Below are 26548 nucleotides of genomic sequence, written 5' to 3' on the forward strand. Positions count from 1 at the left end.
AAGAAGTGAAAACCTGAACAGAAAAAGCAAAGTGCTGCAGCAGCTCTGCAGGACAAGCAGAAGCACCTGCCGGGGAGCAAGCAACAAGCCAGCCACATGGGAGTCCAGTCAGGAACAAACGAGACAGGGTCAGACAGGACTGAAGAAAACACTACAACATGGGTCTAGAGACCACACAAAAGTCACATTTAAAAGATGGGTCTGGAGTCAAATTACAATATACGTATAAAGGGAACACACAAGAGACAAGCTACCTACAATGCACACCCAAAGTCCATCCAAACAGACAAGGGAAGAAGCACACCTACAGCAGAACCACACCAAAGCCCAGATCTGAGCTTACATGAGCTCCCAGGCCCAGCCCATGGGCCAGAGTGGGTGGGGCATGTGGAGGGTCCAGCTGAAGCCACTCAAAGCCATTAAGGCTTATTGAGGCATTCGGGGCCCTTTCCTCAGAAGGTAGATTAGTCCAAAAACAATGTGACCAACATAACATCCGAACCCTGCTCAGAGCAGAGTGCTGCATAGTCTGTGCTGCTCCAGAGACCACCAGGATGCTTCTGCTAAGAGGAGCTGAAGAAGAGTGTGGATAAGATTCAGGAAGCCTGGTGCAACTGGCTGGTCTCTTGTCAAGCAGATCAAACCTGCTCTTGGTTTTATCCAGGCCTGAAGGGACAGCTTAGACATTTTGTTTAATAAGTAAGTCCTTCACTAAGTTAGCAATGACCTGTTTCGTAGCTCTGCTGCTGTTTTTCTTTGTCTTCCATCTATTTTTGCCTTTCCTCCTTACGAGTAACATGGAAATACTGTTATCCATATAATTCTTTCCTAAAACAAGATTTTAGAGCAAAGACTATTTTATATTATGCCTTTGCCCTACAAGGTGACACCAGAGTATTAACTAGTTAAAATTATGATATCTATTTTAAATAGTATAACCGAAAAAAATTTAAAAAATTGTTGCTTTGTGTGTGTACAGTTTCGTTTCAGGTTATTCTTTAACCCTGGACCCTATGAATTATTGTGATTGCCCAGTTATAGACTTCTAAGGGAGGAAAATAAACTTTATGCTCTGAAATTACCAGAAAGCTGTAGTGTGGTTCTAAAGAAGGAAGCTGGTTTGATTCATAAAATACACAAGAATCCCATCGCCATCGCTAAGCATTGTATCAATCATGACTAAGTTACTATTTGAGAGATGAGCAAATTGACAATAAACTTTACATCCTTCTCATTTGATGGCTGAGGTTTGAGCAAAGTTTTTCCTTGCAACTGTATTAGGCTAAAAAGACACTTTTTTGAATACATGAAAGCTGAGAGTGGCCTATAATCACTTAAATCCAGGAGCTGAGATGGAGAGAAATGCTGTTAGGATAATCACAGGGACAATATCCCAAGAGCTGTCTAGGCAGCTTCTGGGTGGTAGCTGGTAGATGAGGTTGAGAAGCAACCCTCGCCCATACCCTGCAACAAATACACAAGCCCCTCTAATATTTCATTCACGCAAGACTTAGGCTGAGCCTGAGAACAAAGTTCTTAAATGCTAACAACGACCAAGGGAAATAACAACATCCAATCCGCGTTCAAAATACAGTCCCTGGGCTAAAGGGCACTCAGTTCATTACTGCTGTATGATTCCTTTTGCTGCTGGGTGTTGATCATTTGCGCTTGCAAGTCTAATTCATTTGTAAGGGCATCTAGAGGTTGAGGAGTTTCTGTGTGCGGGGAAGCGATTTCCAGCCTTATTTACATCTAAAGGGATACATTTTATTAGAAGTCCATCTAAGTGCATCTGCATATGTACCTCTTTGAGATCCATCTCAGACCACCCAGCAAAACAAACAGCAAGGACTTGGACGTCTCCAGCCCAGCTGAGGTCAACAGAAAGCAGAGAGTGAGCTGAGCTTGGCAGCCTGACCCCGGCAGGACTAGCTGTAAGGACACAGCTCTGCGTAGCATCTCCATCAATCCACAGACAGAATTAGAGAAGAAGAAAGAAAATAAGTGCCTAACTTTCCCTTCTGCTGGGCAGCCCTGAGAAGGCTGCCAGCTCCTGCCTGCGGAACAGCCAGCTTGCAGGCTGTCAGCAGAAAGCAGCAGCAAAGGCTGCGGGCGCAGAGGGACCAGGGCTGGGCAGGCCATGCCCCCCACCCCCGGCAGAGCCCCAAGAGCTAGGTGAGCATCACCCCAGACCCTCTCCAGCTCTGCCAGAGGCACCCCAGGGATACAGCACGGGACAGGAGGCCTGAGGCTCCTCAGCCATCACCCCCTCCGCAGAAAGGGAAGCTGAAATAAAAGGCAGAGGGAGCCTTGTGTGTGTTTTTATTATTATTATTTCTGATTAAAGAGGAATTCATTTCATCTTTGCCTCCTGCCAGGGGCTGAGGTGCCGCCATTGAGGTTAACGGTGCGGAAGAATACAAAAAAATTTCATTGAGGAGGATTATAAAAGTTACTAGCTGGAACATTAACAGAAGAGTAACTTGTAAAAAATGCAATATTACAATATTCACAAGGACGGTAGAGCGTGGTAAAGCTATAAAATTCAACATTAAAATCTTCTACAGCCTAGATAACCTAGTTAACAAACATTGTATTGGAACTACTTTTCCGCCGTGCTGGGGGGTGCTGGGGGCTGAGGGGGGTTGGGGGGGGGGGGGGGTCAGAGCCCCCTGCGCTTGCTGCCACCTCCCCGGGAGAAGCGCGATCTCAACCGGGGATAAATAAAGGCGTGGAGCCGCTCCAGCCCCTGATTCAGCGCTGATGAACTTTTTGTCATTAGCAAAGCGTGGGAAGCGATTTGTCTCCTCCAAACCCGCAAACAGGAAGCAGTGATTCGTGTCATTTGTCACCAGCACCAAGTGCCCATATAAATAACAGCCAATACATTTCGCTGAGCCGGTTGAATTCCGCGAGGCAAAACATGGGCAGCGGTTTGGGTTCGTTTGATTGTTTGTTTGTTTGTTAAAAAAAAAAAAAAATATATGGAGAGGAATCAGCCATTATTATTATTTTCATTATTACCATTACCGCTGTTCCTAATACCAGGGTTCCCATGCACGTCAACCTTCAAAGACAAACCGATGCCATCCTTCCAAAATCCGCTCGCAGAGCCGCTTGGCTTCAAAGTCTCGCTACACCCGGCGAAACTTATTTCCCTGGCAAGAGGAGGGGGCGGCTTTTCGCCTTGTCGTGTGTTGTTTTAAGGCTGTTTGTCGCCGCATCTTTCTCTCCCCTCTTTCTGCTTCCCGAAAGGGCCGGGAGAGAGGGAGAGGGAGCGAGAATCGCTCTGAGCGACTGCGGAGTGGAATTCAGTTCCCTGGGGAGTTGGCAGACAGTTTGTGGAGATGTTACTCCAGAGTTTCAGACTATGATAAATATGATAATTTGTATAAAATTTGAATGGGTTCTTGTTTTCAGGGAGAATGCCTCCGATGATGAATGTTCATGATTTTCAGATAGATGGCTGATAAAAAGTGTATTGAATTGTTGAAAGCGATTTTAATTTTAATTCTCTACCTGCAGATGTCTGATAATAATAATGTCTCCTAATAAAATAGGAAGGTGTCAGTTTAAGCAGCAGTATTTCGCTTCACTTCATCCTTCCCATCCCCAGACTGTGGCAACATTAACCTCTTCTTATAAAAAGGCACATAAAATTATTATAATTACAGAGTTATTAATTTTAAAAAGAGGGTTAGCAGGAATTTTTATTATTATTAATAGAGCTCGCATAGTACCCCTGCAAGTAAATCCCCGTGTGAAATGATGGATCCGATTGCTAATTCTATTATTAGATATTGCCTAGGAATTGCCTTTCGGGTTTTTAATTAGAGTAATTGAAACTAGAAGAGGCGGGGCTAATTATTTTTATTTTCCCCCTTTGTTATTATTTAAAAGTCATTGATAATGTTCCTCGCATTCAGATCTCGACTTCAGAAGGAGACTTACAACAAAGCAACAAAGGGAAAAGAGACAGATCCCCGGGTCTGGAGGTTGAAACTCCCAAGCCAGCAGTGATCGTGTAGGAGGTTAATTGGGTTTTGTGGGGTTTGGGGGATCTCACAGGAGACCATCCCCAACCCAGCTCCTACCGCCTCTGATCTGGGCTGATATTTCACGGGGAGAAAGAAAAAAAAAAAAAAAAAAAAGCCCACAACAACAACAACTCTGGTAACATGAAATCAATGACCTGGCAGTTACACTCTAATTAGCGCCTCCTGCCAAGCAGCCCAACGGCAGCCCAGGCAAATCAGAGTCAGGCACACGCAGCCCCGGAGGGAGCGGAGGCAGCGAGGCAGCCCCGGCGGGGGCAGCCCAGCCGGAGCCTTCCAGCGCCTCTCCGTGCGGGGAGAGCGGGGCCCCCGCGCCCCGAAAAGGGGAGACCGGCCCGGCAGCCCTCGGCTTCGGTTGCGTTTGCCCGAAAGATTTTTCTCTCGCCCTGAAAAGAGCAGACCATGTTGTCCATTCATCAGAAATTTGGTGGTTCTGGTTGACTCCGAGCCGGGTAATTCAGGGAATAAAATATATATATGTATACATATATATATACATACACACATATATATATCCGGATAAATGACTCGATAGTGTAAATTAGTGTGGAGGGTGCAAACCACCTCGCGGAGAAGTGTGATTTTATAAACAACAGCATCATCTGGCAAAATGGTAAAGGACTGTGCAGAGCTCCCAGTTTTTCCAAAACATCGCGTTGATATTTCGTACATGCACAAGAGCAGAGCGTGAGATACATATGATATATGTGCATAAACACAGGCTGTGCGAGCACACGGGAGCGTTCCCTTTCAAATCTCTGCACAGGTGCATCTCTCCACGTATTAAATGTTCCCTAGCTGTCTCCAAAAGAAATGGTTATATGCCATAAAATATATATAAATGAAGGTCTCTTCATTTTGATATAGAGATTCGGTTTTATGTTATACATTTTGTATATATGGCCACGTATTCCTCTCCACAGACGAATGTATTTCGGGTATATGTGCACAGTTTTGAATATAACACGTATACTTATAGTTACGCAGGGAATCTGAGAATTGGCAATACGTCTAGCAATAAGAGAACTCGTTAGATATATAGTTGCATAAAGGATCGTGTACAGTTACATTAAGTCCCATTAAGAGAGTGAATGCCGGTCTGCGCCGTTTCTCACACGAAATTACAATTGTAAGTTCCTGACTACAGAGCAGGAGGAAATTGCCAGAAGCTGGGGTGGTCCGGTCCCCCCTCCTAGTGCTGCGACCTCCTCCCCACCGGGGTGCTGAGGCTTTAGGAAGCTGGAGTGGAGGAAAGACATTTATTCAGGGCAATTAGAAAGCAGGTACCGCTTCAAAAAATGGATTTATTAAGAGGAAAAGGAGTTGAAATTATGGCCAAAAAAAAAAATTGCACATAAACGAGTCTAACAAAGTAGGGAAGCAGAAGCAGCTTGGCGTGTAAGGTATCATACTGGAACTGCTTCTGCTTCAGACCTCGGGATTAATCAAAGAAATCGGTGCGGCTGATGAGGAGTTATTCAGCAGCTGAGCTCTGGAAAACTGCATCCCTGCTTTCTTTATACATTTTATTATTTTCAATTGGGTTGAAAAATTAGGAGTGTTTAGAGAAAAGAAATACACATTTCTTCTTCCAGCGGGCTGGAAAGCTCTGATTTTATCCATATTCCTCCCTCCTCCCTTCTATCTTTCCTTCTCTTCCTATTTTTCCTTCTCCGAAGTTTGTGGTAGGGGCCTCAGGGAAGGATGCATTTGAGAAAGTCAGACATTTAAGGTTTAGGGGTTTTTTTGGAGGCAACTGTTCTCCTTCGCCTTTCTCTCAACATTCCTGGTCCTGTTTCCACCGATGATCCCAGCCCTGGAAGCCGTCATCCCGGGCGTTTTGCTCCGACGCCAGGCAGGGAAAAGGGACAGGTCTGAGCTCTTCCTGACAATTTTCCTTCATTGTGCCTTTCCGCTCTCCCTGGCAGGCTCGGCAAATGCTCCTTTGTCCGCTTACGAGTGGCTGTGGCGGGGGCGCCCCCTCCCCTTACAGCCACATTCGTCGATGGCAAAACTTTCTTAGGAAACTTGCGGGAAGACCCAACCGCTGGCACTCGGGGGAAAGATGCCAACTGCCAGAGATGCCCGTTGCCATCAGCCCTCCCCAACTTCCTCCGCTCCCAAAATCAAAGTGAATACGCTTGTTTCCAGGATGGCAAATTATTTTTAAGTGTAGATCTTCAGTGCTGGCGAAGTGCAATCTTTTGTCTCAGAGGCAAAGTTGACAACCTAGGGGGGTGGTGGGAGGGAAAGTTGCTGACACGAGTGGAACAGGGCAGGAGTGGCCGCAGCCGTGTCCCCGTACACAGGGACCGCTCGGGAAATGATCCCCCCAGAGCTTTTCCTATCGATCGGGAGGAAAGCAGAGGATTGCATCTCTCTCCTGACGGCCGGCGGTGGGTGATGGTGGAGCGGGGAGGGAGGGGGAAGGATTTCTTGAGCCAATTTATCAGTTATTAAAGGACCCTTCCTGGACCTACAGAGCTCAGGGGTATTTCTCATCTCAACTCCAAATAGGGAAAAAAAATTGTAGTCAGCTATCCTTAATCATTGACTCGAGGGCACATTTCACATCATCTCTCAAATCTGCATTTTTTATGAAGTGGCCAAAACGTGTGCTGTGTGCCTAATTTTCTCTCCCTTATAGGCTCTAAGAAGAGTAATGAGAAACCGGCTGGAAATTAACTTGCTTCTGTCCCTGCAGCCTTCTCCCCTCGTGAGAGACTGGAACTTTTCTCTAACCCTTTCGTACACACTTTTATATCAACTGGTTCGGAGCCCGGGGGTAGCGGGACAGGCTGGGGGGAGGCGGGCAGGGAGCTGGGAGACAGACCTGCAAACTGCCCTTTTCTCTGCAGCTCTCAGACCATAACAGAGATTCTTGTCACAAGGACAATGGTTGTGATCCCTGGATAAGATGAAAGGCACACGAGTGTGTGCCCTCCCCGGCTTTTACTCTTCCCCTCAATATTTCTCTCCCAAACCTACTCCAGCCCCCGAAACACTCTGAAAACTCAGCGCGTCCCAGAGATTCGGGGAGGCAGCGGGTGTAGGAGAACATTCATATATTAGTTTTTAACATACGGAAAGGCACTATCATTGCCATTGTTTTCTCTTATCATTATCAATGCCTGAGGTACTGGAGTTTTCCACCGAGATTCGGAGTTTTCCACCGACGTGGAGGCGGCGTGTAAGGACAGGCTGTCTGGGAAGGGAGAGCCACTTCATTTCCTCACTTCTCAGCACCTTGAGGTCTTTCGTTTGTTGTTCTCTAGCCGTTCCCCAGTCCAGCAAGAGCCGCGGAGCTTGGCAACCTGGCCGTGCCGCCGCGGGGCAGGTTCTCCCGCTCCCCACCGCCGGGAAAGCCGTGCCCGGCGGGGAGAGACGGTGCTTCCCCTCCCTCGACGTGCCGGGAAACTGTTGCTTCTGCTCACCGGCCCCGCACCGGCCCGGGAGCCGCTCCCGCAGCTGCCCCGCGGGACGCCCGCGCTGCCAAGGGGCGACGTGCGGAGCGCCAGGGTGCGCCTGCTCCCCCTGCTCCCTCTTCTTCCCCTGCTCCTTCTGCTCCCCCTTCTCCCCCTGCTCCCCCTACTCCTTCTTCTCCCCCTGCTCCCCCTTCTCCCCCTGCTCCCCTTGCTCCCTCTTCTCCCCCTGCTCCCCTGCCCCACCCCGGCTCCCCCTGTTCTGAGGGACCCGCAGCCCTGCGGTGAGAACAGGGAGGGAACCTAAAAAGGAAAATGCGAGAAATAATTCTTACAGCTCCAAACAGCGTTAAGCTGAGATTTAGGAGCTCCATAAAATGCCAATGGGAAAATCGTCTCGGTGCGGGTTGCCATAAATGTTTCTACTTTTCGGTTCTAATTCTGATGCCTACAACCTGTTTGACGGCTCTTTAAAACTTTTTCCTTTCCTTCTCTCTTCCTTCCCTCTCCCTTCCCTCTCCCTCTCTCCCTCCCTTTCCTCTACCTTCCCTTCCCTCTCCCATCCCTCTTCCTTCCCTCTCCCTCTTCCTCTCCCTGTCCCTCTCCCCCTTCTCTCTCTCCACAAACGCTAGAGAAGGGTTTTTTCCCCTTCGTTTCCTGTTTCGCTCGTCTCATATTTCCTGGTTTTTGCACTAAAATTATATCTCTCTTCTGTCTATTTATTCATCCATCCTTCTTTCATCTTCAAAGTAAACGTCCCCTTCTTTTATTCAGCCTTTTTTTCCTCTAATGGGGCTAACCATCAATCTCTGTTTCTCAGTCTATCCATTCGTCCCAACATCCATCTTCTCAGTTCCATCCTTCTTTTATTTCCCCTCTCTTTTGCACATTAGTACAGGGCGTGCTCTGCGTCTCCAACCTCTTTGGTTTTTAACGTGATCTCCCCGTTTTCCCTTTTTTTTCCTTTCTGACAAGGACGACCGGGTCCCTCTCTCCAACCTCACTCTCCCCGAGCCCCGGGGGCAGCCTCTGGGCACGGGACACCCGCAGGCCACCCGTCCTCGGGGTCAGAAACTTGCGTTGCACCGCCTGGGAAGGAAGGAGGGACCGCACCGACGCCTCCCGAGACGCGGGGCGGCCCCGCGGGGGACCCGGCCCCGTGGTGGCAGCCGGGGCAGGCGGGCAGGGCTGGTGGGAGCGCCGAGGGCAGCGCTGCCGAGCCCCGGCCCCGGGGCGGGGGCAGAAGGCGGCTGGCAGGCGCGCAGCCCGAGCGGGCACGGTGGGGCTGCAGTGCCCCCTCTGGCCGCTCACCCCCTCCGGGAGCTCCCGGGGCGGCCCCCGCCGGCTCCCGCAGAGGCCAGGCTGCGCTGCCCAGGGGCGGCACCTCCCGGCACCCCGATATCCCTCCGGGGACACCCGACGGCAGCCCCCAGAGTGTCAGCCTGTCTCTGTGCCAGCAGCATCCCTCCAGCTTGGGTAGCTCGAAGAGCCCCTGCTCATCCCACAGCCTCTACAGAGAACCCCGAGGAGTGGAGGCTCACTCCATCCTCTGCCCCTCTCCCCTTCCCCTGTGCTCCTCCCCAGTTTCGCCGTCGGGGCTGAAAGGCACCGTGTGGCCGGGCCAGCGCTTAGGCACAGGGCACTCCGGGGTCACCCCCAAAGTCTCGGGAAGGGCCGGGTCTGCGCTGGGCTCGGACCCCGGGGAGCGCTCCCCGGCTGGGGTCGAGCCTCCCCTCTGCCCCTCCAGCTCCTGCGCAGGTTCCTCAGCGGGTCCCCCCCCAGGATCCGTTCTGTCCCTGCCTCAGGTAAAGGGAGAGGAGATGCCGGACAAAGGGAGAGGCTCCCGTTTCCTTGGCACACCCTTAGGCCAAGCTGCGCGCATCTCCCTTCACCACGGAAAAGCCTCCCTGCGGCTGCTGCCCGGCCAGTTACCTGTTGCAGTCACTTTATGTCTCAGTCTATGGGGAAAGAGTCCGCCCCCCTCTTGCATCCCACGTCCCCATTAGGAGTTTATTCCTCAGCACACTCGCTCCCGGTTTCTTGTCTAAACGGCGCAGGTACCGGAGCCCCGAGCCCGAGGCGGAGGGGCCGGGGAGCTCCCGCGGGGGCTCTGCCCACTCCCGCAGCCGGTGAAGAGGCGGCCGGGGCTCGCTGGGAGCCGGGGGAGACGCGCTCCCACTGCCTCCCCACTTCCCTGGGAACATTCTATTCCGGAGTTAACTATTAACTGCAGGAAAGCAGGCAATTTTCTTCGGAATGTGAGCTATTTCCTTTATCCAGCAGATAGATGGGGTGATTGATTAATATGGAAATTGATATTAAAATATGGGTCGTAGGCAGGAATACTTTTCCTGTAGTCGCAGCTGCCCGGCTGCGGCCGCACGGAGGAACAGGCGTCCAGGGCAAGCGACGCACCGAGCTATCGCCGAGGGTTTTCCTGGATCTCCGAGAAACGCTTTAATTGTGAAATACGTGAGGATGTAATTCTAATAGCTCACATTAATGCATTGTGAACGGTGCCGAACGAAAGGGCACACGGAGGGGGCCCAGGAGCGTTCACACAGGGAAGAAGCGCTGGGGAGGGAGGTGTTGGGATAAGGCACTGTGGTCACCTCGGGAGAAAAGGCGAGGGGGAATCCCACATGCTGGCAGGGTAGGTGGGTAAAAAGCAGCGATTCACGCCTATAAGGGTGATGTGCAGCCAAACAGGTACCCTGCACCCGTTTGCCGAGTGCCAGGCTGCTGCAAGGAGAGAAACGAGAGGTTGCAGCAGGAAAGCCTGTAATTCTAGACTCGAGTTAGACGACACTTCAGCTCGGCTTTAAGGTAGGAAGAGGCCATCAATGTACCCACGAGTCTCACCCCTTTTACCTGCGGTAGCACTTACGCTCTTTGGTTAAGGGTCGCTGTTTGGCACCAAGGGCAACTGTTACCCTCCGGCAAGACCGGAGAAGCATGTTCCCCGTCCACCCCAGCCCCACCATGTTCTCCCTCGGCCAGCCACGTTCTAATTAACCGGCGCCTCTTTTAATGAAGGCGAGGACTCGCTCGGCGGCGACCCCCGGCCCCTCGCCGTCCCCGCCACCCCCGGTTGGCCCCGGCTCGGTTGCCCCCGCCCCGCAGGAACCCCCTCCCGGGCGGCTCGGCTCAGCTCCTGGCGATATCTTCCATGCTCAGCTTCCCCCATCCCTCTCCCTGCCGAGTCACAGCTTTTTTGTGTGTGTGTTTTTCCTTTCCTCTCTTTTTCTCCCGAGGAAAGGGGAATTTTCCAGCCTCCTCTGCCGCTTTGCCCTCTTTCCCCGCTTTGCCCCTCTCCCCCTCTCCCCCCGTTTCCCTGCCCTCGCCCCCCCGCCGGCATTTGTTTGTCCCGGTGCCCGAGCGATCATCGCGGTGTATGAAGTTCTAACTGGTTTGTCAGGCAGCTCTCTAAGCAGCCTGGCGTGACGGATTAAACATCAACTAGTTAAATAAAAATTAATATCAACTGCCTCCTAACTTCTAATGTCATGTTGTTTATAACTAATGAACTGATTAGGGGATAAACACATCAGGAAGACATTTCTGCTTCCCTGCTCTTTCGAGAGAGATTTGCAGAATTCAAAGTAAATCTCCTGGGTTTTTCCCACACCAATTTGGGGAGGGAAGAGGGGGATTCCGTGGGGTTTGTTGGGGCTAGGTCGGAGCAATCTGGTGGGTGTGTGAGGGTTAGCTGGACTTATTTAAACATCTCTCCTCGGAAGAACGTTTCAGAGCGGCGGGAGCATGCGGCTCCAGGGCTGGAGCTGCAGTGGCTCAGGAGCCCTCCAGACAGAGCTGGCAGCTGTCGCAGACCGGGCTGGAGACCACGTCTTAGAAAAATACTCATTGATGCCATTATTGAATTGTAGAGTCCCATTTTAACATTTAAAATGAAACTTTTTTTTTCCCTTGCTTGAAGCGGCTATCGATGCTTTTTAAGTGTTCTGAAGGAAAGCACTCCCTCCACCTTCTTTATTTTCACAATGATCCACTTGTCTGGGACATGCCTTTCGCCACTCCGCGTTGTTAACATTTTCCTAAGCACTTTAGAAAAAGAAACACACACACACACAAAACCTCCAACAGCCTCATCTTGGAGAGGTCCCAAGCTTTTAAATACTGTTTGCCCAGCACCGCCGGCTCTGACAAGACAATAATAACATGGGAAGCTTTTTAAAACCAATTTAGCAAATGCAGAAATGTAATTTTAATGAAGAATCGATAGCAGAATGGTTCATTTTTCCTGGGAATCCTTGTTGGAGCTGAGAGAGACTTTCAATCAATGGGGAGATGGAAAAGGGGGGGTAGAAGGAGAGAAAGAAAAATATTCGCTCAGTGATGTCTTTAGCACTAGGAATTTTTCTTCTTTTCTTTAGAGCTTTGTTTTATTTATTAGTTATTATTTCTTTTCTGTCGCGAAGCCTTTACAGAAACGCGGCCGTAGGAGCAAGTAAGAGACGAAGGGGCAGATAAATGGAAGGACGGGCAGATAGATAATGTCTCAGAAGCATAAAGCCAGGTGCTCACAGGGCAGACTTCACAGGACTGCCCTCCGCCGCCTCCAAAATAAACGGTGGAATCGCCTCCACCCCCTTGGGGTGCTCGGACCCCAGAGCCGAGCGCTGGCAGGGGTCCCCCCTCCTGCCCCAGCGCCCACCGCCTCCCTTCCCAACTTGGAGGAAGTTCCTCCTCTGTCCCGCGTCCCCCTCTCCCCGCCAGCCCCTCTCCGAGCACATTTTTATGGTAATAAGACAACAAATTAATCTGCTGTTGCAACAAGCCTTCCCTACAGGTAGCCAGTTTGCGGGAGGGGGACAAGGGGAAGCAGATTCAAAGTCCAGGCGCGTCCCCCCCGCAGGACCCCCCAGCCCCTTCCCTCCCCGGCCGCACAGCCCTGCTGCACTGGAGCAGGTGAGTCCCTCTCCACTTTTATAAGCAGCAGCTCTGCATTTGCTTTGATTGTTATTTATTTTCCCCTCCTTTTAGCCTGTCCCGGCTCAGTAGAGCGGCGTTTCTTTCTCTGTGGCTGGCTATTTTTTTTTTTTTTGGTGATGGTGCTCTGGTGTGTGTGTGTTGTTATCTAAACCGTTTAGTTTTGGGTGGTTGCGCCTAGATCTCGAAAGTCAGCGGGGGAAAGCAAGACACCCAAGCGGGGAGGAGAGAAGCGAAGAAAAGGCCGCAGCGGATCTCCTGGTTTGCAGCCGTCCCGGGGAGACGGGCCATTAGGCAGAGGAGCCATGGCTCAGAGCTCAGGGAGAGCAGGTAAGGGGGGCGGGGGGGGCGCTGAATATTCAGCAGGGAGGGATGAGACCGTCACCCCTAACTCCCTCCTTTGGCAGGAGGCAGCCTGCCTCTGCTCTCCTCCACACACCCCGCCTCGCCTCGCCACATTCCCCTCTATAACACTCGCCAACGCACCTGCTAAACGTCCCCCTTTCCTAAGGGGCTCCAGCCCCCCTCGGAGACCTGCTTTCCCACCGTGTTCCCCGGGAGGGCTCCTCGAGGGGCCCAGCCGGGCCGAGACTCCCCCGCCCGCTCCGCTTTGGGCGATTAGCCCCCGTCCCGGAGCTCCCTCCCATCCGCAGAAAGTTTAGGGCATCGCTTAAACTCTTCCCCCCCGCCCCGACCCTGATTCTTTCCCCATCCCGTCAAACTCTCCGCGGTGGCTTTTTTTCCGCTCCCGGAGCTGCGGTGCCGGGTGCGGGGCAGCCCGGTCCCTGCGGGGCGGGGGCAGCGTCCCCCCCCGCGCTGGCTCCGCGCCCCCCGAATCCCGTCCCGCCGCGCCCCCCCCCCGCATCCCCTTTCCCCATCGTCAATCTTATGATTTGCAAACAAAGCTTCCAACAAACCCCGCCGGAGAGGAGAGGTTTCCCCGGCGCTCCCAGTCGCGGTAAAAGCACAATCACGCCGTTTGGTTCCTTCGAATTACGCGTATAAACGGAGCTTTTAATGTAAGGATTTTTTTGAGGGGCAGAAACCTCGCCAGAGGTTTAAATTAGAAACCTTGCCGACTGGCAGCACAGAGCCGTGCTGCTGCCCCCGCCGTTCCCTGGGGGAGGCTGGGGAAGAAAGGCTCCGGCAACCCAGCCTTGGGCTCCCGGTTCCTTTTGTCATCGCTGGTGGAGTCGCGGGGTGAAAAACCCTCGTCTAGAGAGCGATTCAGGTGCACAAAAAGAGAGACGCGCAGGGGAGGCAAATAAAATCACCCGCCGTTCAGAAAACCGCATCTCTTTTCTGTCGATACATTCTCCATATATAAATGTATGTGGACCACCTCGGTAAATCTTAACATTAAATACGTCGTGTGTGCGTGCATCTGCATACACACAAACACGTGCCAACATATATTTTCACAATCGAACCAATTAAATCCATTATATGTTGTATATTACATTTAAACATGATTCACCAAAACATAAGGGAAAGATATAAAAGCAACGAAAAAGGCCTCCTAAAAGAAAAGGCCACAGCGGCTTTTTTTTTTTGTTCTGCACCGAAAATCTTTTAAGTCGAAACTGAAAAAAACCCCTCCAGAAAGTTTGCAACCCCCTCTGTTCCTTTTCCCTTCAGTGTTTTTAAAGGATCTGCCGAAGTCCCTTTGCATCTGAGGTTTAAATAGGGAGATCAATAGAAAACAGTTGTAATGATCTAATTAATTATGGCAAAATTAAAAGCGAGTAGAAAATCAATCTCTGATGGTGTTGAAGATGGAATTAAATTGATAGTCCATCTGTTCACCTCCTAGACCGTATAAATATGCAACCCAAGGACGGAGCTAATGGGATCAAGCTGCCTGGGAGACTCTCTCTCAATCTCTCTCTCTTCTTTTCACTTCTTTCCTTCCCCAAGTTCAGCCCTGCACACCCGGGCTCTTCCATTCGCAGCCCTGTGTTTACCCAGCGTTTCTCCGCTCACTGGAGACGCGCAAAAGGCGTTTGTGCTGGGAAACTCAAACCGATAACAGCAGCCCGCAAATCTGAGGGTAAAAAGCCGTATGGCTGGGGGGGGTTACAAAAAGGGAGGCTCGGGAGACAGCGTTCAGTGACAGCGTGTTCCCTATCGCGCTGGTTTTTAATCAAATGGACAGGCTTGATGATGATGATGATGGCTACGGGGTAGTTTGAGGACGCTCTCCCTCCCTCTGAGGGTCCTTTTTACGTCGGTCGGGGTTCCAGAAAAGTCATCCGTTTCTTTAGCCGGATTTCTATAAAATACCGTGTGAGTGCTGGCCGCGAGAAGCACACATTGAATTAGTGTCGTTTGTCGGGCTGGTTTTGGTTTTGGTTTTTTTTCTGACCATGTGAAGCTCTAAGGGCAGAGACCCAACGCGGGGACCTCGGTACCGCCCTGCCCCGACGCCAGCCCCGTCCACGTCCCGCCGGGCACCGAGCGCCCCTTCCCTCGGGCTGCCCGCAGCCACCGCCGCGATGGGTGTCAGTGCTAAATTAGAGAGAGACCATGGAATTCGTGTATTTGCCCGTCTAAAAAAAAAAAAATAGTAATAAAGAAATACCCTATCCCTCTCTAATTCCCCTCTGATTTGTAGGTGCGGAGCGCTCAGTAACCGCAGGGAGAGCTCGGACGAGCTGTCAGGCTGGAGGGGTTTCCCCCACCATCCCGGCCCCTTTTTAATTGCGAAAAATGAAAAGCCAGGAGCTGCGGTTCCGTTGGAAAACAACCGAACAACACGATGATGTTTATTGCCCGGGTTAGAGCTGTGTGGGGTGGGATGGAGTGTGTGTGTGGGGGGTGTTTAAGTAAGCGAAACCTAAATATAAATCAGCTCAGAGGGGGAGTCCCAGGCCCGGTGTGCGCATCCCACGGCCGCACCGGGGCTCTGCTGTGCGTGGGGGGCGAAAAAATCCGTCGTGTCTCCCCAGGTTGCGCTAATCTAGTTCTGACAGACCTCGAGAGCCGATGGGGAGAGTCCCGCCGCCTTCACCCAGCCTGGGGCCGGTTTCGGAGCTGCCAGTGGGGACTCACTTTCCTGGCAAAGTTTGCCTTCCCCTCACACCTCCCTATCCGGCCAGAAAGAGCGCCCGGGGGGAGCAGCCCGCAGCACCAATCGGATTTATTAATTGATGTATTGAAAAGAAGGATTGATTGACATCTCCTAATGGAAATTACAGCCCCGCTTTCCTGCTGAACGCTGCCCTCCCGGCTATCCCTTCATAAAGAAACCCTTGAGGCGAAAGGTAGATTTTCATTTAAAGTGCCCCTGTCCTCAATTTCACAGATTAGATACATTTTAAACACAGACACACATATTGCAAATTAGAAGCTAATTTAATTATAAATCAAAACTGGGCATAAATCTGCACTCACCACAAAGGATCCATTTAGCAGAATGCAACCACCTCCCCTAACCCTGGAAAACTGCCTTGCAGAAATAGCACTGTATATACATTGCCAAACTTATGGATTGTGCACAGTTCAAAGAGATCCACTGGAGATATTTTTTTCCCCCACGCTGGGGGAGGGGTAAAGCCCCGCGTGTCAGAAATTAGCCGATCACATGGTGACAATTTCTCCTACAGAAAGGAATTCTCCGATAAACAAAAGTTTGCATAGATGTAGAAGGTTGTAATTCTGAACTTACAGGCTGGGAGGGAGTCGGAAGCGGCAGATTTTTGAAGTCCAGCAGGTCAGGATCAACAAACGCGCCCACACACGCACAGACACGCACACGCACACACGCACCCACAGAGCCGGGATTCGGATTGATTGGTGACGTTTGGGTTGCAAACCTCAGAGAGGAGAGGAAGGAGGGAAAGGATCAGGGTGCAAGAGAAGAGAAGGCGAGACAGGCAGCTGGGAAAAGCGCTCCGCGACTCGGAAGAGCTCGCTCCATCCCTCCATCCCGGCTCCGCTCGTCCTCTCGCCTTTGCTGCGCGCCGCTCTCCCTCGCCCGCACGGTTGTCCCCTGCCTCTGTCCCTCACCCTGGCTCACAGTTCAGTCCTTCCCCGCCCCCTCCACCTTGCAGAGCCTCTTTTTAAGTTGAAATTCTCCCTTTCTTTCCTTCTTTTAATCTCTCCTTCTTTTCATCCACCACACTTAGCGAACCCTTCTTTCAGCCCCTCTATTTCCCCGCACACTCCATCCCCCCTCTCGCTCCTCTCTTCCCCCTCGGTTGCACTAAACTCCGAGGCTATTAACAGCTGATGTTAAGGAGGAATGACTCTTCCTGCCACTCTTTTTAATTAGGCGCCGAACTTGGGCTTTCGCGTCTCCCAGTCTGGGGAAGGGAAGGGAATGAGCGAGTCCCCCTGCGCGAAGGAGACAGACGGAGACAGAACTGAAATCGCCCCGTTTCCCGGCTTTCCCAGAAAGAGGGGAGGTGGGAGAAAGTTTTCCTACCAACTTACGACCGGTGCCTCTCGCAGCACCCCCCCGCCCCCGCCCCGCCCCTCCTCCCCGCTGTCTTTCCAGCTCTGCTTCGCGAGGACCCCCAGCCCTCACCTGCGGCTCGCACCGGGCGCAGGGGCCGCGCCGGCCCTTTGTTGGTGCGTTTCCAGTCTTTGTTTAGCTGTGGAAACGAGCCTGGCAGGATCCCGGCGCATCCCCCCGCTCCGGAGAGCCGCCCGTGGCGGGGGGAGCGGGACGGGGCTCACCGCGGGGCTCGGCGAGCGCTACCACTAACGCCACCGGGGCAACTTTCTCTAGGGAGGTGGATTCGTGTGTGTGTAGAAATGGTCTGGGTTCAGCTTGGCTGGGAAAGGAAAGAAAAAGGGGAAGGGGAGAGGGAAAGGAAGAAAGACGGGGAAAGAGAAGATGGGGGGAAAGGCAGGAGTGGGGAGAGATAAAGAGAAAAAGAAAGGAAGAAAATAAGACAGAGATATAAAGAAAGAGGGAAGGAAATAGGGAAAGTGGGAGGGAGGACGGAGAGGGAAAGAGAAAAAGAAGGAGAGGAAGAAATAAGAAATAAAGTCACGAGTACTATCTATCACTTTGTAATGCATGTGCGAAGAAGTCTGTCCGAACTTCCCGAGCCGGCCCTGCGGAGGGAGCGCAGCAGCCGCCCCTCTCCCCGACAGGTCTCTTTGTGCCATCAGCTTTGGAGATGTGAATCCCAGGCAGTCATTACCACACTTTGGCCCCTCTGACTGCTGGAATTACCCTTTCCGGGGACTTTAATGGGCAAGCCATAGGGTTTTTCGCTGATCCGCAGCAGTTTTCTCTCCCTCCCCGTTTTTATGGGTGTATTATAGTTAGGGGTTATATAAATGTTTTTGCGTGTGATAACTGTAAATCCTAACATTTGCAAATGGCCCGGAGGCAAACTAACCTTGGACGGGCATAGAGGGGGGGGAGGGAGGGTCTCCCATTACTGCTGATTAAAAGGAGACTTTAATAAGCGTCTAATTCACTCATCGAGAGTTTTATGGAGAAATTAGAGGACAAAAAAAAGACATCTCTAGCATGGGGGAAGGAGGCAGCGGTGGGGGGGTGGCTCCCATGCCTCTGCCCCAGCGGCAGCCCAGGGCAAAGGGAAGAAGGCAGCTGGGCCTCGCCGGTGCCACAACCTCCCATCACGGGAGGGGCAGGAGGGTTCACATCTGGGCCAGCTCCTTTGGGGCAGAGGAACAGCCCGGATTCCCTCTGCCCTCACCCCCAACGCAGCTCTGCCGCTTCGGGGCAAAGAAATGAGCAGGAGGAGGAGCGGAGGGGCTCTTGTACCGGTGGACAGACAAAAGGAGAGAAAAGTGGCAGGGGGATTGTGACAAGGGGGCGACGCCGGCCTCGCTGGGAGCCAGGTCCGGGGACCCCGCTTGCAGCCGGGTGCGAGGCCCAGGGCCAGGGGATGGACCGAGGACCGAGCCGGGAGCCGGAAGCCCGCTCCCTGCCTACCTGCTTGGGGTGGGAGGGGGCAGGCTCGGGCTGTCAGCCTCGAGGCTGTCCCTGTCCCCATAGATCTGTGGCCCAGGAGGCTTCGAGACTCGCTCCAGCTCCTGCCGGCCCGGTGCGCTAAGAGGCGGCTTTGTTGCAGAAGTATCTCTTCACATTGTTGGCTTCCCCCCCTTTCTTTTTTTTTTCTTTTTTTCTTTTTTTTTTTTTTTTCTTTCTTCCCCCCTCAATGAGGCTGTAAAAGGTCTCCGGCTTGTCTCGTTTTTGTGGCAAACGCTCTCTTGTAAAGAGGAGAGGTTAAAGTGTCGGTGACTGAATAAAGAGCAGCACACGTGGGCTATTACCATTCAGGGCAAACAAATGCAGAGAAGGGAGAAGCCAGCAGCAGGCAGGGCGAGGGGGGAGCGGGCCCCCCCCGGCTCACACACGCCCCCGCCCCCGCCGGCAGGGCCTGTCCGCGGCCCCGGCGTCCCCAGACATGCAACCCACCCAGGGCTCACAAAGGAGCGAGAGAAAGAGAGAGGGGGAGACATGAGGGGGTCTTAGATGGGAAAAAAAAAGGAAGTAGCTTTAGGGGGAATGTGCTGTGGAGTGTGAAATTGCAGCCCGTGGTGCTCCATATTGTACCAGAAGCTCTCCAAAAACTCATCCTCCAACGTGACCAGAGGTGCTTAGAAGGGGAGAGAGAGAGGCAGAGGGGGAGAGGGGCTCGGAGGCACAGGGGGAGGGGAAGGATGGGAGTCTTATTCTTTCCGCGCTCTCTTTCTTATTAATTGATCTTTTAAAACCTAACTTTGTCTTTATTTGTTAAACTCGGCCATCAAGAGCAATCTCGGGGCTCCTGTGCAGGTCGGCTTGGGGGGGCGAGGAGGGGCGGCAGGGCCCTGTCTGCCTCCCCTTGCCCTACCCGGCCTGGGTACAAACTCCCAGGCACTTTGACCCCACTCCCATCTCCACGCTGTTACTCGGCACCTCGGCCCTGCCCCACCGCCCTCTCCAACCCCAGGGAAGATCAGATCCCCAGCATCCCCACAGCAAAGAAATGATCCCTGGTCTGGACACCCCTTTCCCCTAGGTGTTGGCTGGGGAGACGCAGCGGGACGCCTTCTCAGGCCAGAAATCACTCTGTCCTCTGACAAAGCACCCCAATTTTTCCCAGAAAGGTTTTTCTCAAAGCGCCTCTTTCCTTGAAGAACCTTCTCAAATACACATGCTGACTCCTTCCTTTAAATGCTCGCATCCTAGGGCTCTTTTTTATTTTATCATTTCACAGCCAGGGATTTTGCCCCCGACTTTCCCACACGAGGGTAAATTAGTTGTTGCAGGTCAAAAACCAACATATAGCTGATGAGCGCATATTTATCCTGTAAACTGGTATATGTCGTGCTGGGAATATTAAGGGTAGAGCTAAACCAGCTCCGAACTCCCAACACTTGGCTGAGAGCGCTCGCTCGCTTGGCAAGGGGAGCAGCCGGGCTGAGCCGAGGAGCTGCGGCATCCCCGAGGTGTATAAATCCCAAAGTTCTGCCCCTGCAGCACGCCGTTCCGCTAGCCATAGGTCGCCTTTAACTGGTTCCCAGTGTAATCAGCGACAGACAACCGTAGAAAACCAGGAGCCAAGGTGGGCGCGAGTCCTGGCTCTGGAGACAAACGACAACCAGACACCACAGTTTTGTTCCAGGCCTGACTTTTCCAAGGGGGTCTCCCAACCGCCCGACCCCTATTGTTCCCAGGCGGAGTGCCCTTCCCGGCTGGCAGCGCAGGAGAGGAGGCGACAGCAGCGTTTGTCTACCCGCTTCCCAGGGCCAAGGCGAGCTCGGCGAGCCAAGGCAGCGCGGGGAGGCGAGGAGTGCGGAGGGGAGCTGGCGGGGCCCTCCATACGGGTGTATTGGAGCCGGGGATGGGAAACAGGATCCATGGACAAGATCTAGGCTTGATCAGCTGGAGAAAGCCGCCTAATGAAGCTGATCGAAAGATCCCTATCGCCGCAACTCCCCCCAAAGTTTATTTTTCTTGAATTTCCGCAGGGAGGCGGGCGCCTCTTTGAAGTGTAAATGTTTCTAGCTTGGGGGGGTGGGTAGAGAAGAAGTAGGAGATCCTCAGATTCTCTTTGAGAAAAAGATAAGAAATGTGGAAATGGGGAGAGAGAAGAGAAGAGAAGAGAAGAGAAGAGAAGAGAAGAGAAGAGAAGAGAAGAGAAGAGAAGAGAAGAGAAGAGAAGAGAAGAGAAGAGAAGAGAAGAGAAGAGAAGAGAGAGTTTATTAAAATGGGGGGGGAAAAACCCCGTGGGCTGGTGAAGTAGAACAGTTTGGGGAGTTCCATGCGGTGCCGTGGGAGTGGGAAGGGGACGGCGCTCTCGGCCTGGTCCCGCAGGCCACACGCGGTGCCCGGCCGCAGGGACAGGCCGGTGTTTTTAATCTGGGCATACAGAAATTGTTCGATGGATTTAACTGTTGACAAAGCAGTTCTTCCAGGAAGTCTGGTGTGGAAGGGGCACCAGGTGATTTGCTGTATGTGGGGTGGGGGAAGGAGGCAGCAGGGGAAGAGCTTTTTCTTTCTTTTATCTTCTTTTCTCTTTTATTTTATTTTATTCTCCCATTTCCGCCACCTCCTTCCTTTCCCCCTTCCCTTTTCAAAAAAGCAGCCTTGTTTCACGAGGCTCGGGGCTCCCCGTTCACACCGGCTGCCTCCGCGCCGTGGGACTCAAAGTTCGTCCCGCCGAGCGCTCACTTTGCGCGTTCCGCGAGTCTCTTACTCCTGCTGCCACTGCCCAGCGAGACGGGGAAACGGCAACAGGGAGTGAGGAAACTACGGCCAAACACATCCTGGGGCGGAGGTTTGGGGTCCGTCCCGGGCCCCCAACGAGCTGTCAGGGCGTTATAAAGGCCCAGAGCGTCTGCGTGAGGAAAAAACGAACTCCCGAGTGTGAACGACGGCGCGGGGCAGGAGGCGGGGGGGCAGCTCCCCTGAGCCGCGGGACGGGGCCGTTCGGGCAGCGATCCTCCAGCCCCCCTCCTCCCGGACCGAGCCCGGACGGGAGGGAGCGAACGAGTGGAAGACGAGAAGCGACCCCGGGCCGCTCGGCGGAGGCGAGTTGCGAGAGGACGCGGTGGCCCCGGCGGCAGGTGGGCAGGGGGTCGGGCCCGGGCCCGCGCCACCGCCCCTTCCCCGCGTTCAAGCCGACCGGAGGGCGCCATCTAGGGGCCGCGGCGGGGAGCGCGCCCGCTCCGCACCTGCGCCCGCCGCCCCGCGACTGCCCGGCCGCCCGCCGGGGGAGGGGAGCGGCGGATACAGGAGCCGGGGGCGGCGGGGGCCGCGGCCCCGCACCGGGGGAGCGGCCTCTCTCCAGCTCGGCCGGAGCTCCCGGGGCCGAGGGGCGCTTCCTCCAGCCGGGAGGCAGCGAGCGGCGCTCCTCGCCGGGCAGCGGGGGAGTCCCCGGGGAAGTCGCTCACCCGCCCGCGAGGGCTCGGGCTCGGCCAGCAACCGCCGCTCCTGTCAAAACAACAACAACAACAACAAATCGGGTGTTTTTTTTTTTCGTATCTTTCTTTTTTAAAATTTTTTTTTTCACACTAAGAAAGAGAGGGGAGCGGGGCAGAGAAAGATAAAACATCAGCTGAAGTGCCAAAATGATTTATGAGACAGTGGAAAATATTTCATAAAGATCTCTCCGAGATTCTTTACTTAAAGCAGTTAGAAAACAAAGGGGCTACTTCGTGACAGATGAGCAGAGGGATGGGAAAGGATGAAGGAGAAAAAGGAGAGAAGAAAGTACATTTCAGGTTACAGTAAACTTGCAGAGTGAAAATCAAAATTGAGCTCACGGCAACTTCTACCTTGTCTTTTCCCCCTGGTTATTGCCCTAAGGAAGCGTTTCTCCTGTTCACTCTGTCGCGGTGCCGGGTCAAAACCAGCCCGCGTTAGCCGTAGATTTTTTGTGAAATATTTTTTAAATCTCACTCTGGCTTTAAAAAGGGGGGGGGGGATAAAAGGAGTAGACTTATGGAAACCGTGAGGTTGTATTTCTGTTATTCCCCAAACGCGCATGAGGCGAAACTTTGCAATGATTGAAATGGGCCCAACCCATTGGTTCGGAAAGGTGCAAGAAGCTGTCGCTTTCTCTCTTTCCGTCTGTTTCTTTCTCTTTCTCTCGGTCTCTCTGGCTTCTGTTTGTTTTTCGTTTTTTTTTTTGTTGGTTCTTTTTTTTTTTTCTCTTGATGTCTTTTCTCTCTTGGTCTCTCTCCTCTTTCCGCCTCCTTTTCCCTTTGCTTTCCCTCTCTCTCCTTCACCTCCCTTCTCCCTGTATCTCCTCGCCCGTCCCTCACTCTAAGCGTTCACCGTGGGAGCCTCAACGTGTATCGAATCCCCCCCCTCCCGCTTCACCCCGAGTTAAGTCTCCGGTAAAAAAAAAAAAAAAAAAAAAAGAACGGGGCGTGAGAAGGGAGCCGAAGCCACCAAGGCGGGCGGGCGGGCGTGGGTTAAATAGGGGAGCCGAAGCTCCAGAGGCGCAAGTGACAACAAAGCGGGGTGTCGGTCCCCGCACCGTCTGGCCTGGGGCGCTGCGGGCCGGGGCTCCCCGCGCCCCCGCCGCCGGGTCCCCGCAGGTGGCGGGCCCCCCCCGCGCCCCTAGCGCCGCCGGCCCGGCCCTCCTCTCTCTCTCTCTCTCTCTCTCTCCCCTCTCTCCTCTCCTATCTCTCCTCTCCTGGCCGCGCTCGGCTCGGCGCGCTGGCGAATCAGAGAGTGTCGGAATCTATTGCCTTTGTCTGACAAGTCATCCATCTCCTGGGAGGCGGGCGGGGGGCTGAGGGCTCCTGCGGCTTTTAGAGAGACACACACCGGGAGCGGAGGCTCCAGTCTCCGGCCCCGGCTCCTCGCAAGCACTTCCCACCTCGGGCCAGAGTCCGCCGGGCGCCGGATCCTCCGCCGGGCCGAGAGGAGGGGGCGCGCCCGCCCGCCGCTCGCAGCCTTCCCGGGGATTGCTACTCCTCTTTGAACTTAAACCAACTCACCCCGGACCGCGGGAGCAGGGAGAGCCGCGTCCCGCCGCGCCCCGGCACCCCCTCCCCGCCGCCGGGGATGCGCTGAGCCCCCCCAGCCATGACTCCCACCTGCCCCCCGGCGCCGCCGGCCCCTCGCTCGCACCGAAGCTGCTGACTCCGCCGCCCCGGCCCCGGGCACCGCTCCGCTCCCCGCTCCGCCGGGCAGGGGGGCAGCGCGCCCGCCGCTCCTCTCCTCTCCTTCTGCGTTTTGGTTTTGTTTTGTTTTCTTTCTTTCCTTTTTTTTTGTTTGTTTTTGCCTTTTTTTTTTTTTTTTCTCCCCTAAGTCTTGAAGTCGAGTTTTAGAGGCGACACGCGGCTTCAGCCGATTTCTTCCCCTTCCTTTGCCTCCCCATGGATATGCACTGCAAGGCAGACCCCTTCTCAGCAATGCACCGTGAGTACTGGAGCCCGGCTCCTTCCGCTGCTCTCCTTCTTTCTCATTCCTCATTCCTCCTTCCCCAACCGCTCTTCCTCACCTGCTCCTCCTCCGGCTCCATCCCTCCACGCCAGCCTCCCCTCCCCTGGCCGAACCCGATCCTAGAGAGGCGTTCGGGGGCAGGACGGGCATCCCCGGGCCTCGGGGCGCCGTTGCCGGGCGGGGGCCGGGACCCCATCCGGGGGGGACAGCGGGGGCTGTGCCCGTGGGCGACAGAAAACACCCGCGAACCAGTTCTTTCCCCCGCAAAGGCACTTTCCTCCTCGCCCCCTTGGGCGACCCGAGTTGATTCCGACTCGTGTCACCGCCGGGGTTGGCCCCTCCGCCTGCCTGCCGGCCCAGGGCTCCCAGCGGCCCGGCGGGTCAGTGAATCCAGACTTTTCCCCGCGATCTGATGCTATTTTACTTTCATTTCGGATTTCAGAGAGAGGGGAAAACAGTTTCAAATGACTGGCGGGTCGGTCGGTGGCTGCTCCGTGCTTCGGGTTGCTTTGTTTGCTGAAAGGTTGGACTGCGGAAAAATAGGACAATTGTAAGGCTGGGAGATCCGGCGGCTCGGAGGCTCCCAAGAAGTCACGATTATTTAGTCTCCGAATGTGCATTTTAAACGCGTTCCTTGCACAGAGAAAAGTGATTTCGTGACATATTTTCACTCTAAAGAACCTTTCTGTAAGAGGGGGCGAAGGAAAGAGAAAAGAACCTTTTACTAGGGACTGTAACAAGGAATGTTCAGGCGATTTTAATTTCACTGCACGGAGGGAAAATAATTCCGAGATTTAAATTAAAGAAATAAAATACAAATAGGAAGCCGAGATTGAGAGCATCTTGAGGAAATGAATAATTAAGAGCAATTTGTAACTTTTGACACCGAAACTTTTGAGGACACGCCCTGCCCGCTGCATAAAAACAAACCGAAAAGATATAAAATGGAAATGCTTGAAGTTTAAAAAAATCTCGATTTTGTAGTGAAAAGGAAGGCGCAGGAATACAAACTCATTGATCAGATCCCCAGCGTGGATGTAGGTAACTGTCTTCCTTTTTTTCAATTAAGGATTTCCAGAATACACTGCTTAAAATTTGGGGTTTAAATTTCGAAGACCTTTAACAGTCCGTGGTTTAGGCGTCTTTTTTAGTTTCCAGCGCTGCGACCTGCTTTTAGACGCGATTGCAGTCACTCTGCCTCCGGAACGATCCGGAACGTGTTGGCAGCAGAAAGAGGCGTTTCACTGCCTCTGGTTTTAAAAAACTCCACTGAGATTTGTAAATAATTTTGGCTTCGATTAAAAACGGGGGGGGAAAAAGCAACGTTTGATCTGTTCCCTGCAATGTATTTCTAGAGCCGCAGATCTAGGTATCAATAAGCACATAAAATACAGGCGGGCGCGGGTTGGTGACACACGGGGACAGCAAAACACGAACGCGGCACGACGGGCTGGGGGTCTGTGCATCCAGGCACTTACACGAGGATAAATAGACCTGAACATCTCACTGCTCTGATAGAAATAACCTTAGGAAAGCACGGGGCACAGCAAAACAAGCTCGTCTGAAAAAATATCCGGGCTGCAATAATTTGAATTATTAATTTTTAATCTTTTTGCATCTGTTGCCTTTTAATACTTTGTAATGCGAGTTATAAAAGGTGCCTTGAATTATTTATCGTGGACTTGCCGAAGAAATTGCTGTCTTGTAACTTTAGAGGCAACATGTGCAGAAGGGCTTCTGAAAGAATGAAGAAAACACACGGCAACATATACCCTCGGGTTTAATGGAGGGAGATAAATATCCCCCCTCCCCTTTGAAACCCTAAATATGTTTTAAGAAAAACTAACAAAAGAATGCAACAAATAACCCCGAATCATCGGGAAGGGACGGGGAAGGCAGCCGGCTCCCTGCTCGAGGCGGCTGGGAGGGGGATATGTGGAGGTGTTACTGAAGGGGTGGGGGAGATGGAAAAAACTCTATTTGTGCGAAAGGACTTGGATCGATCGCAGGGCAATGAGAGTTTCCACTAAGTTCAGAGCCAATAAGTCAGTGTCAGAAGCAGGGGAGAAAAAAACTCAGCGAAAATACAAACAGATCATTTTTCAGCAAACAGCAAAACGAACTAAGATCTCTTGGTGAGGAAGATGCAGAAGGTTAGGGCTGTGTGAAAGGAAAGCTTTAATGCAGTGTGCACTCCACAGCTATATCAGCTGGATGTGCCAGAGATAGAGACACCCAGGTAGCAGCACCAGCGAAGCTGCACCGCCCGCCAGTGTCCATCTCCCCACACGCCTGGGGAAAGACGAACTGCTCCCGTCCCTAGCGCAGCCACCCCAGGGGCAAGCGGCTCACAACCGCCTATCTTGCCGAGTCCCCAAAGGAGATATTTCCCTTTATTCCCGTCACTCCATCCCTCCTGCCCAGGCTTAGCAGGTGCATACTTATTTTTTCGCCGAGTAATTTCTTGCAATGGAGAAAGATCAGGAAAGAAACCGAACCTAGCCGCCCTATCTGAGAGAGACCGGGGTTTTGCCTGGGAACGGCGGAGAAGAGGATTTTAAATTCTCCCCGAATGAGATTCAGGGCGGGGGAAGACGAAACCTTGCGAGTCTCTTACGGTTTTTTATTTTATTTTATTTTTAATGGAGGATTTTTCCTTTAAAGATCGAAAGCTGAGGAGAGAGAGGGTCTGTCTGTAAACAAGCACCGGCCGCGGGACACGAAATATTTTCTTTCTTTCTCCCTCCCTC

At 52.9% G+C, this 26548-nt stretch overlaps 3 protein-coding genes across 4 annotated transcripts in view; 2 read left to right on the forward strand and 1 right to left on the reverse strand.

The window, feature by feature from the left end:
• LOC138724321 (broad substrate specificity ATP-binding cassette transporter ABCG2-like) overlaps nt 1–21547 on the reverse strand; it is a 434882-nt gene extending 413335 nt beyond the window's left edge. Inside the window, exon 1 of the mRNA XM_069864276.1 lies at nt 21542–21547. The gene's annotated coding sequence lies outside the window, so the exon portion shown is untranslated. The remainder of the gene's footprint in view (nt 1–21541) is intronic.
• On the forward strand, nt 1799–23426 carry LOC138724261 (collagen alpha-1(I) chain-like). Its single transcript, XM_069864144.1, has 7 exons — nt 1799–1894; nt 4232–4507; nt 7331–7574; nt 8453–9282; nt 19922–20226; nt 20983–21865; nt 23166–23426. The coding sequence occupies exons 1-7, from the start codon at nt 1799–1801 to the stop codon at nt 23424–23426; spliced, it is 2895 nt and encodes a 964-aa protein (XP_069720245.1).
• Nucleotides 12368–26548, forward strand: part of PAX2 (paired box 2) — a 97194-nt gene continuing 83013 nt past the window's right edge. For both annotated transcript variants that reach the window (XM_069864293.1, XM_069864294.1), the window contains exons 1-2: nt 12368–12406; nt 12609–12757. The gene's annotated coding sequence lies outside the window, so the exon portion shown is untranslated. The remainder of the gene's footprint in view (nt 12407–12608; nt 12758–26548) is intronic.

Source organism: Phaenicophaeus curvirostris, chromosome 9, assembly GCF_032191515.1.
Source record: "Phaenicophaeus curvirostris isolate KB17595 chromosome 9, BPBGC_Pcur_1.0, whole genome shotgun sequence".
Taxonomy (NCBI): domain Eukaryota; kingdom Metazoa; phylum Chordata; class Aves; order Cuculiformes; family Cuculidae; genus Phaenicophaeus; species Phaenicophaeus curvirostris.

Excerpts from the sequence above, each read along its gene's own strand:
- LOC138724261 (XM_069864144.1), top strand. The coding sequence starts at position 1,799 with ATGTACCTCTTTGAGATCCATCTCAGACCACCCAGCAAAACAAACAGC. Across the intron at positions 4,508-7,330 it reads TCTGGTTGACTCCGAGCCGG|CCGTTCCCCAGTCCAGCAAG; the intron begins GTAATTCAGGGA and ends GTTGTTCTCTAG. Across the intron at positions 9,283-19,921 it reads CCGTTCTGTCCCTGCCTCAG|TGTAATCAGCGACAGACAAC; the intron begins GTAAAGGGAGAG and ends ACTGGTTCCCAG.